The 12,034-nt window shown below is 32.3% G+C and overlaps 1 protein-coding gene across 1 annotated transcript; it reads right to left on the reverse strand.

Moving 5' to 3' along the window:
* Positions 1 to 8,303: 8,303 nt before the first annotated feature.
* Positions 8,304 to 11,423, reverse strand: LOC126890495 (basic proline-rich protein-like). Its single transcript, XM_050659476.1, has 2 exons — positions 11,351 to 11,423; positions 8,304 to 9,338 (listed from the first exon to the last, which is right to left on the reverse strand). Exons 1-2 carry the CDS (start codon positions 11,406 to 11,408, stop codon positions 8,371 to 8,373), a joined length of 1,026 nt encoding a protein of 341 aa, XP_050515433.1. The 5' UTR covers positions 11,409 to 11,423; the 3' UTR covers positions 8,304 to 8,370.
* Positions 11,424 to 12,034: the final 611 nt, after the last annotated feature.

Genomic DNA, 12,034 nt, shown 5'->3' on the forward strand with positions numbered 1-12,034 from the left:
CTTACCTCTTGATTTTTCGGGACTTCACTTTTGCTTCTGTACCAGCAACTTGATTCCAGATGATAACGTAAACCTTTTCCTTTTTTTCACAAATTTTGCAGGCTTGTTTTTTCTTAAAGTATGGTATTTCTTTTTTTTCTGAAGTCTTCATTTTTATTAAGTGTTCTAGACCTCTAATTTCATTGAAGAGATCTTCCGTTTCTTTCAAAGTGTCTCTATCAATTCTATCAGCAATATAATTTGGGAGTCCAATAGCTATCAAATCAATCATAATTTTTTTATTCAATGACTTGTTTATTTGTAGTAAGAGTCTTTCCTTTTTAAGAGCATATTCTAATAAAGAACCATTCATGTATTTGAACTCAAACGCATACCTCACTGGAGTCCACCCTTTGTCTGCATAGGTATCACAAAATTTGTTTTTCCATTCATCCCAATCAGAATTTATTGAATATTTTATCAGCATTGACCTGTACCAATCCACACATGATCCTTCTAAAAATAGTCTTAGAATTTCAATTTTTTCAGTATTTTGATCTATTTGCAATCTTGTGCACTCATTTTCAAATGTTTCCATCCATTGTAAAACATTCACATTTTTTCCTGTAAATTTTTCTATCACAAATTGTTCTGATACTTTTTTTTTTTATTAAAGGATTCAATACGTTGTGTTTCATTTGACTTTGATACTCTCTCTAAGATCTGTTCTAACGTATCTAGTGAGATACCAGGTGTGGATGTTAAAGATTCTCTCCCTTGAATGCTTTGTTGTTCTAAGAGAAAATCATTGAATTGTATATTCCCATATTCGTCCATATAAACTTTCAAAATATCTTCATCTGCGATCCAAACTTTTCTTGTAGTGCCCCGTTTTGTTAGAACCCGTTTTACTTTCTGGAAAGCTGCTGTCGTCTGGATTTTTTCATGATAGGAAATATTTTGCATATCATTAGGTATTGAAAAAATTTCATTTTCCTCAGTTTCAATTGAGGTGATCCTGATGATATTTGTTTTTGTATCAGTCTGCAATGATTTAACGGTAAACTCAAACCTCAGTTTTGCCATTTTATAATGGAAAATTATTATATTTCTATCAGCAAAAATGTTGTTTTGTAATAATGTTTTTAACCATCAAACTTTTGGGGAATAAAAAACTCAATTGTGTTTCTCTCTGTAAGAAAAAGGAACTTTATTATTTTATGTACAATATTAACGATTTACAAAAACGTTACCTGTAAGAAAAAGAAACAACATTTAAAGCTTATATTCTAGATTTTAGTTTGTAATGCTCAGCAGGTAACAAATATTTCAATCATCGAAATTAATTAATTGTCACTGTCAAAACACCTCACACGTCATAAGTCATAAGTCAACATAAAAATAAAAAGAAGAACTTAATGTTTTGACAGTGGCGTAACAAAATGAGAATATAAATAAAAATTAAAAGAAAAGCTATTAAAGAAAAATAAACAATAGTTTTTCTTTACATATGTTTCTTGCAATTTTTCTCAAAAGTTAATAGTTTTAAAGTTATAAGCGATTTAAAATTCAAAAATGCGTTTTTTTGTCATTTTTCGGATTTTAAATCGCTTATAACTTAAAAACTATTAACTTTTGAGAAAATGGAAAAAAACATATTTTATTTAGAACATCACAAAGAATCTAGAAAAAATATTTTTCGAACGAAAATAGGAGATTTTTGAAATGGAGCGCGCCGCACCGGCAAAAAATCGGATAAACACGCATATTTAACAATTAAAAAGTAATAAAAAATATTCTTTGTGATATTATTCTAAATAAAATATGTTTCTTGCAATTTTTCTCAAAAGTTAATAGTTTTAAAGTTATAAGCGATTTAAAATTCGAAAATGCGTTTTTTTGTCATTTTTCGGATTTTAAATCGCTTATAACTTAAAAACTATTAACTTTTGAGAAAATGGAAAGAAACATATTTTATTTAGAACATCACAAAGAATCTAGAAAAAATATTTTTCGAACGAAAATAGGAGATTTTTGAAATGGAGCGCGCCGCACCGGCAAAAAAATCGGATAAACACGCATATTTAACAATTAAAAAGTAACGATATAAATTAAAGTTAGACGCGATCACTCTTCAGAATCCTAAAGCTGAATGTTCAGTCTTTCATCTAAGTATCTGGCAACCTCAAAAATAGTAAATATTACCCGTCATATTCCCCGTATGCGCGCCAATGGAGAATATAAAATCTTTAATTGCATGTCAAAAAATGTGCAATAACTGTATCTTAAAACCTACCAAATTTCATTTTCATTTCTCAACCGGTTTTAGAGCAATAAATAATAAATCGTCAGTTTGTAAGAAAATAATTCAAAATCCAGTATCTCGGAAACGAAGCATTTGCCGACATGTGTTTATAAAGCAAACGGCCATTATTTTTTTATGCAGATTTGCCCCTTAAAGTTTATCGCACTTATTTAGAAACACCCTGTATTCATGAAGAACATGGCTAGTTGTTAAAGTACCTAACTTTTTTATTATCCAACATAAGCGAATGAATAAAAAAACAGAATGTTAAGAAAACCTGCGGCTATATATAGTTAAGTTTTAATTTCAATATTTTATAAATGCTAGAATATTACACAGGGTGTGGTGAACTTTGAGAATAAAACACAGTTTGATTGGTACACCCGGTATACAATGATCATTTACCTGTCTAGCAATAATTTTATTTCGGCAACATTGTTAAAGAATAAGGCTATAAAATGTTAAAAAAATCACTTAAATCGGACAACCGATTTAGAAAATGCACGACATCAAAAATTACCCATTTTGTAGGGTGACCATTTTTTGTACCGCTCAGTGAATTTTCATATTAATTAAATTAATTGAATAAAATTTGGCTATTTTTTAAAGACTCGTAAAAAAATATTGTTCCTAACTCTTACAGAAAGTCTCTTTTTTGCACTCGACTGCTTGTCGAACTCCCGCTTCGCGTCGTTCGGCAAACTGCAGTCGCGTGCGGAAAAGTATGACTTTCTGCACTTGTTAGTAAAATAACTATATTTCGTTGAAATTATAATAATAGAAGTATAACGTCTTACGTGCGTACCAAATACACACACTCTTTTCTCATTAGGATGTAATTAAGTTAGTGTTAAATAAGTGCTAATGTTTTTTATGATTGGTGCTAAAATTTTGTATGCAGCACGTCAGTAAAGACTCTTTACTGACTTGATACATAAACAACTATTAAAGTACTTTGTTATACCTTCAAAATAAGCTTCGATAAAAGCCTCTATCATGAAAATTAAGCGAGTTACGATGATTATTTCATTCCTAGGAGATTCTGACCAATAGAAAGCTACAGAAATCTAAATTAAATTGATTATTTTTTAAAGATTTTAACTTCCAATCTTATAGTAAGTTATTAGATCACGTGTTTAATTCTGATCAATCAAATTAAAATTATACTGAGAATTATCTACTGTAGAAAGTTACCGATAGAATTTTTTTAAGTAGATTGTTTCTGTTTAATGGCAACCAGTTTCCTAGTTTTGACAACAGTCACATTTAAGAAAATATCCATGGTATACGTATTATAAACTAATCTTACGAATATCACACGACAGTAAGAATAAATAAGAAAATAATGCTTCATTTTTACTCAAATTTGTTGTCATTGGGCAATAGCCGCTCGAGCCCTGCGGGCTCTCTTGTCTATTGCCAGACAACAAATTTTCGAAAAACTGTCGCAATATTTTCAATTTATTCTCACTCTTTTGTGATATTATACCCGATAATTTTTGATAATTTCCAGTCGTCAAGTATATTACGTAGATGCCCTTCGTTGCTACGAAAAAATACATTCAGTGACATTAATGACAATTAATATTTTAAAAATTATAATAAAAGTGATGACTCTCAACCGTCAAATATTTATAACAACTGTGTGTTTAACTGTACTAATTTGTACTTACATAAATAAATTACAATAAAATTTTGCTTTTGAACAGTTTTATTCATGAAATAATCGCAACAAATTGCACTCGATCTCTAAAATTAATATAGAATTTTAGAGCTCTTGTGGAATTACTACTGAAAATTAGTCATATACCTCGAATTTATAAAAGAAAAAATGACGGTAAAATGTATGCCATGTGCGTCAAAATTAATATTAATCGTAGCCGATGTAAAATTAATTTTATGGTAACTTTTTGCAGTAACTCGAGCGCGTCAGATTATCATATGGTGAGAAACCTGGTACCCTGTAAATGTACCTCTACCATATATTGGCTCTAAACACAGGGGAGTTCGTTAAGGGGGGCCGAAAAATAAATCTATCCTTAGAAAAACCCGAAATCGTCAGATTAAGATAAGGTAAGTTAAGTACATGCAAAACAGAGTATATTTCCAAAATCTGACGATTTGGGCGGGGCGTAAGGAAATGGGTGAGTCACAAAGTTTCACAAGAAAAAAGCGAATATTTCACGAAATAAACGATAGATCTAAAAACTAAAAAATACATGTTCAATATTTGTCAAAAATGTATGGAATGATACCAAACACGTTTTCCTACGGAGAGGGGTGGGGGTAAATTTAAAATTTTAAATACGAATCCCGCGATATTTCGCGAAATAAACATCAGGTCGAAAAACTAAAAAATACACTCATTCAATATGTTTGAAAAATCTATCGAATGGCACCAAAGACGACCCCCCACGGAGGTGAGGTAGGGGGTTACTTTAAAATTTTAAATAGAAGCCCCCATTTTTTATTACAGATTCGGATTCCTTACGTAAAAATAAGTAACTTTATTTGAAACATTTTTTCGGATTATGGATAAATGGCGCTATAATCGGAAAAAACGATTGTTGGAAATGGAAAATTAAATTAAAAATGGAAAGTCCCCACTAAAATGGAAAACTTTACTTAACTATTTTTGGTTTTAGAACCTACTCTTCACAATCCAATAGGTCCGCAAAGCGCTCGAGTGACTGCACATTTAGCACACTTTCCTCCCCTTCTATTATTTATGTTCCGACAATACGTTCCAAAAGTTTGAATTATACAGGGTGTTTCATTAATAATTGTCTATATAGTTACTGGAGAAACCTTAGCATAAAATACGAAGATTTAACCTAAAACACTTAAATAAAATGTGGTTCCTTACTAAGTTACAGGGTGTTTTATTTAAAAATTTAAAAACTATTTTTGCTCAGCATTTTAAAACTATTGGACGTATCCTTTTCATACTTGGCAAAAAGTGCGACTACTAGACACCCTACTAAATTATGATAAACAAACGTTTCTAGCTACTACCAGAGGCGTACGACAGGGGATGGTGAATGGTTGACCCTTCTCAAATTCTACGCCGCTGGAGGAATTACTATTTTAGTGCCATTTTTAGATTCTCCAATACTTTCTACGTAAATAATATAGTCTTCGTTGGTAACGATAAAGTCATTAGTTTTCGAGATATTTGAAGTTAAATATGAAACGGCACAGTTATATTGATTAATTTATAAAATATGATTCATATGACTAAAATTTAAAAATTATTTGTACCCAGTACTTTAAAACTGTTTGGCGTATCCTTATCATACTTGGCAGAAAGTGTAGGTACTGTACACCCTACTAAATTAAGATAAATAAACGTTTCTATCTACTACCAGAGGCGTACGACAGGGGATAGTGGCTGGTTGACCCTTCCCACATTCAACGCCACTGACGAAATTGCTATTTTAGTTGAATTTTTTGATTTTGCAATACTTTTTATGTAAATAATATACTCTTTATCCGTAACGATAAAATGATTCGTTTTCGAGATATTTGAAATTAAAAGTGAAGCGACACAATACATTAATCAAAATAACCGTGTCGTTTCATTTTTAACTTCAAAGATCTCAAAAACTAATGACTTTATCGTTACAAATGAAGAGTATATTATTTTCATAGAAGGTATTGAAGAAACCAAAAATTAAACTAGAATAGTAATTTCGCCAGTGGCGTAGAATTTGTAAAGGGTCAACCATTCACTTTCCCTGTCGTTAGCCAATGGTAACAGCCAGAAATGTTTGTTCAACATAATTTAATAGTTTATACAGTACCTACACTACTTGCCAAGTATGAAAAGGATACGTCGTTTAAATTTTTAGATAAAACACCCTGTAATTCAGTAAGGAGCCACATTTTATTTAAGAGTTTTAGGTTAAATCTTCGTATTTTGTGCTAAGGTTTCTCCAGTAACTATATGGACAATTATTAACGAAACACCCATAGAACAATTACATTATGAAAAAACTTGTTTTAAGTAAATTTCTTTTTTTTTTCGATTTTTCAAAAAATACGTTATTTTTTCAAAATAACTTAAAAACTATTGCATTTATGAAAAAAGTGTTCTGACCAAAAATTTAGCTTTTTTATACTGTAAATTATGTTTTTTTTTCATAACTCACATAGCTTATAAATTAGCGAGATATAAGCGTTCAAAATATTGATGTCAATGCGAAGGTAGCGTCTTTTTAGCCCTTTAACAATAAAATTCTCTGTACAAAAGGGTCTAGAAAGATTGCGGCTCTCACTATCTTATAGCTTATGAAATTTCCTACAAAATGATGTGAGAGTGAGTGCAAAATGCTTAAAGGGGAGTCTAGTTATTGTTAAAAGAACCCAATACATTTTTTTAGAAATAATGTTTATTCTTTTATATATGCAGTGTCTACGTATCGGACAACAAAACTCTTAATTTTGCTGATTGGGGATGGACAAAAGTGAATTGAACCTTGGTACTAAACAAAATGACGGATATTCCTGCACCAGAAGAACTACTTTAAATGATATTTTGCAAGTGCAAAACAAGGATATGGCTCAACTTGTGGGTGTCGCAAATTTGGATTATATGGCAATCAAAATTACGTTTCTTGCTCTGGTGATAGCTGCCAAAATTGTCCTTCTGTCGACCAAGAAGAAAAGGAAGTTGATGCTGAAGAAATAGACGAAATTGGAAGTTGAAGTTAAATTATTGATATATACTTTAAAAATCAGATTAATTTTATACTTAATTTAATGCTGTAAAATAAATATTTTTCTTTCTCATCAAAATGTGAAGTTTAAAAATTTAATTTCCCTCAAACCTACATTTTTAAGGGATACAAATTTTCTTAAATATATCATTCTAATATCATAAAGAACAAATAATTTTCATTTTCTTAACGAATTCCATTACTTCAAGCATTCAAAAAGATTTTCCCCAATTTTTATGAAAAGGGGTAGTTTTTAGGTGTTGATTCAAATTGAAAACTTGAATAAGGTTTTTTACATTTAAATAATATATATTTTCTCTATTTAAGATCGAAAATAAAAGGATTTCATAATCTCAGCCATTTTTTTAATAACTGTATGAGGGGTAGTTTTTAAGGGTAGTTACATATAAAAATATCGAACTATTAGTTACATTGTAAAAAACAACAAGAATTAACATGTTTAAACATATTGATATCTATAACTGCTTCCATTTATTAATTTTCAATTTTTTCCCAAGTTTCATTGTTATGGGTGGTATTTAGTGGTTGCATTATTAAAAAAATTAAATCTCAGACTTCTTATACTTGAAGGAAAGAAATTCTCCCACTACGATCCAAAATATAAAAAAAATCATATTTCTTGAACATATTTTTTAAATAATCTTTGTCTGAGTGGTTCTTTTTAAGGGTTGTGAGCTGTAAAATGTCATGATATTAAAGTCATGACTCAAAACAATCGACATTTAACATATTTGAATCTAATTATAGCCCATTTCCGCTTTAATTCATCGGTTTTCAATTTATTGGAGTAAGGGGTAGTTTTCACCCCTTAAAAATAAAAAGCATACTTTACGATCAAGTCAGGTTTGAAAAAGAGGATAAAATGAACTTATTTCCCAATTTTGAAGAAGATCGATGAAGGCAATTAGAATTGCGAGGTTTGGATCCATTTTAAGCATGAATGATTGTACTGATAGAGAATAGAGGATTTTTAAATAATAAATTAGAATACAATACAAAACTTCTATTCTTTTTGTAAACATTTTTAAAATTGCATACTCTCTGTGCAACCAATCAAGGTACCTAAAAAAAGGGAGACCAAAATGATCGTGAAATAAGTATTTAAGTCAACAAGAAACATTCTTCTACAACTGCCTACATATCTACAATCTTCAACGCAGCTTAGGCTTAACTGGACGTTAAGATGGATCGTGAATAATTCAGTTTAAAACAAAATGTTTTCAATGCTTTATCAAATAATGCATTTTTTATTACGGAAGGGATAAATAAAAAATTTCAAGTTAGTATTACGTAAGTTAAGTTTTATTGTTTTCAATTTAGGAACTAAGAAGTTGACTTCACAGGTTATCATGGACGTCTGCTTGGTGGAGGACCTGGTGGTCTAGGACGTCTGCTTGGTGGAGGGCCTGGTGGTCTTGGACGTCTGCTTGGAGGAGGGCCTGGTGGTCTTGGACGTCTGCTTGGTGGAGGGCCTGGTGGTTTTGGACGTCTGCTTGGTGGAGGACCTGGTGGTCTAGGACGTCTGCTTGGTGGAGGGCCTGGAGGTCTTGGACGTCTGCTTGGTGGAGGGCCTGGTGGTCTTGGACGTCTACTTGGTGGAGGACCTGGTGGTCTAGGACGTCTGCTTGGTGGAGGGCCTGGTGGTCTAGGACGTCTGCTTGGTGGAGGACCTGGTGGTCTAGGACGTCTGCTTGGTGGAGGGCCTGGTGGTCTTGGACGTCTGCTTGGTGGAGGGCCTGGTGGTCTTGGACGTCTGCTTGGTGGAGGGCCTGGTGGTCTTGGACGTCTACTTGGTGGAGGACCTGGTGGTCTAGGACGTCTGCTTGGTGGAGGGCCTGGTGGTCTAGGACGTCTGCTTGGTGGAGGACCTGGTGGTCTAGGACGTCTGCTTGGTGGAGGGCCTGGTGGTCTAGGACGTCTGCTTGGTGGAGGACCTGGTGGTCTAGGACGTCTGCTTGGTGGAGGGCCTGGTGGTCTTGGACGTCTGCTTGGTGGAGGGCCTGGTGGTCTAGGACGTCTGCTTGGTGGAGGGCCTGGTGGTCTAGGACGTCTGCTTGGTGGAGGGCCTGGTGGTCTAGGACGTCTGCTTGGTGGAGGACCTGGTGGTCTAGGACGTCTGCTTGGTGGAGGACCTGGTGGTCTAGGACGTCTGCTTGGTGGGGGACCAGGTGGACTTGGAGGCTCTGGTGGACCAGGAGGATCAGTAGGGGGTGGTGGTGTTGGTTCTGTTGGCTTTGAGTCTATTATTGATTGAATCAATATTTTGTTATCTTCAGAATTAGATAAAATAACGTCATTTAGGTCATTTTTGACATCTAAAAAAGAAATTAGGTTCTATGATCAATATTAAACTGTGTTTAATATAAGAAAATTATTTAAATTATATATAATTTTATAGCTTGGTAACTTGATACATTACTCAATTAAAATGTTACATTTTTTAAGCCATACCTTGCATTTGTTACAGGAGTCAATTTTATTTCTTTAATGTGTAGGGGGATCAGTAGAAGCTTAAGTTCAAGTTTTTGGGGTCGCCACCCTTGTCCCCCGGCCGCCATCTTGGGAATGGGGTGCAAAGGGGTTTCGCGCTAGATCTCGTAAACTACTAGCCCTACGGAAAATCTAATTAAACATAAAATGTAGCAAATAAAATTTTCTACAATTTTGTTTGTATTACTTTTTATCGTCAAGTGACTAACAAAAAGATATAAACAAAAATATGTAAAAAAAATTTTAACGAGTTTCCTTTTGGAGGTTATAACTTTTTTTCAGTTCATTTTAAAATAAAATATTATTATAGCAGTTTTGTAGAGGGTTTTTCAGCGAACAATATCCAGTAAAAAGTTGTTTAATTCTGTTTATTTATATAGGTTTTACATCGCTCCAAACTTGACCAGATTCTCCAATGCTCATAGGGATGCAATAAAAAAAAAGTTAGGCTTACTTTTCTATCTATACATATTTTTTATTCATACAATTTATTATGATTTTAACATTCTTATGCTATTATTAATCTGTGTTTGACCTTTCTCCCCACTATAAAACTTATAACCCTAAGCATATATAGAAAAGGCCCAAGAAGTTGTTTTCCGGTTCAGAAGAAGAATGACGCAATCGCAAAATGCAAAATTCTCAAGAAGAGCAAAAAACGAATTTTTGGTATCAAAATCATAAAGTATGATCAAAATTAGCAATTCACCACACCGTCGTCAGGATCTCGAGATACAAGCGTTTTTTGGGGTGTGCCGCTTGTCTATGAAGTAACATAACTTTTTTCCTATTGTATATTTTGACTTAAAATTTTCCCAAAAACTTCTTCATCATGAATTATATTTTATTGTTGTGTTGTTTAAAATTATAAACTAAAAATTTGTCACTCAACTTTTTTAAGTAAACATGAAACTAACGAAATATGATGACAAAATGTTTAAAAACTAACAACTCCTGTTTTAATGTGTTTAAACATTTTGGACCAATTCCATTGTTATTTACATACTTCAAATATGACGCAGTAAAATTTTCAAAAGGAAATATTTACAGCGACTAAGGATACAGCGAGGTAAATTTTAAAAGTCGTCAAAACTGATTTTCGGCATTTTTGTATAAAACTTTGATTTTTAAACATATTCCACCAAATCTAGATAAAAATAAACTTCATATTCGGATTCAGCGACCTCGAAAACATAAAAATAGACCAAAATTGGTCATTCACCTTAAATTTGATTTTCGCGGTCGGCATAACGATTGCTGCCGCTCGACTAATATATAGATAGAAAAGTATTTTTTTTTTATTGTATTCCTATGAGAATTCGAGAATCTGGTCAAGATTGGAGAGCTGTAAAACCTAGATAATAAATAAAATTAAACAACTATATAGTGAAAATTATTCATTGAAAAATCCTCTACGATATCACTATTATGTTATTTTATTGTGAAATGAACGGAAAAAAAGTTGTAACCTCCAAAAGGAAACCTCTTACAAAATTTTCTCATATTTTTGTGTATAAGTTTTTTGGTGGTCACTTGACGATAAAAAGTAATAGATATAAAATTGTAGAAAATTTAATTTGCTACATTTTATGTATAACGGAATTTTCTGTATGTTTGCTAGTTTAGGAGATACAGCGCGAAAGCCCTTTGCACCCCTTTTTCCAATATGGCGGCTGGGGGACAAGGGTAACGACCCCAAAAACTTGAACGTAAGCTTCTACTGAACCCCCCTACACAATAAAAAAAATAAAATTGACTCCTCTAAGAAATGCAACCTAAATGTAACATTTTAATAGACTACATAGTTTTTACAAAATTTTGTCAAATGATTGCTTACCTTTTGCATAACTGACACCAGCCCAAAGGACTAGCGTCACAACTAATATTTTCAACATTTTGTTTGTAACTGTGTATAGGTTTAACTAGAGGAATCTTTATTTATAGGAAAATTCTTAGTTATCAGAAAAAGATAAAATGCAAATACAATTGTAATTTAATATACACTTAAAGATAATTTCTTATTCAAATTCCACTAAGTTTTGAAAAGAAAATATGTAGTGTGAAAATATATTGCAATGCCAATTTGGTTTGTCCTAAAATTGGACTATACCAGTTTTTGTATATTAACGCGATATGTTCCTTTTTTTTATTTATTTTCTTGACTTTCGTCTTTTTAATCTGTTATAAGTTTACTATAGTTATTAGTTATTTATGATATAAATGTTAAAAGTACAATTTTAAGGCACGCATGTGAAGGCAATTCACACGAGTGCCTTAAAAATGTACTTTTAGCACGTATATCATACAATATTTTTTCTACAAACGTGGTAACAATGCAATAATACAGTTTAAATTAAATTTTAAAAATCTTTTAAAAAACGTTTATTACATTGAAAGGAGATCTAAATGATCACCAACAACGTCTGAAGATATTATGCCCTCAACGTCGACTGGAAACTCAGTTATTTCTACTCATTCCGTCTTAACCATGGAAAACGGTAAAACTGCAGTGCAAGAAATT

Source organism: Diabrotica virgifera, chromosome 8 (assembly GCF_917563875.1).
Source record: "Diabrotica virgifera virgifera chromosome 8, PGI_DIABVI_V3a".
Lineage (NCBI taxonomy): Eukaryota > Metazoa > Arthropoda > Insecta > Coleoptera > Chrysomelidae > Diabrotica > Diabrotica virgifera.

Bases quoted from the DNA above. Each gene is read 5' to 3' on its own strand.
- LOC126890495 (XM_050659476.1), bottom strand. From the start codon at position 11,408: ATGTTGAAAATATTAGTTGTGACGCTAGTCCTTTGGGCTGGTGTCAGT. The intron at 9,339-11,350 runs GTAAGCAATCAT...TTTCTTTTTTAG, and splicing joins TGGTGTCAGTTATGCAAAAG to ATGTCAAAAATGACCTAAAT.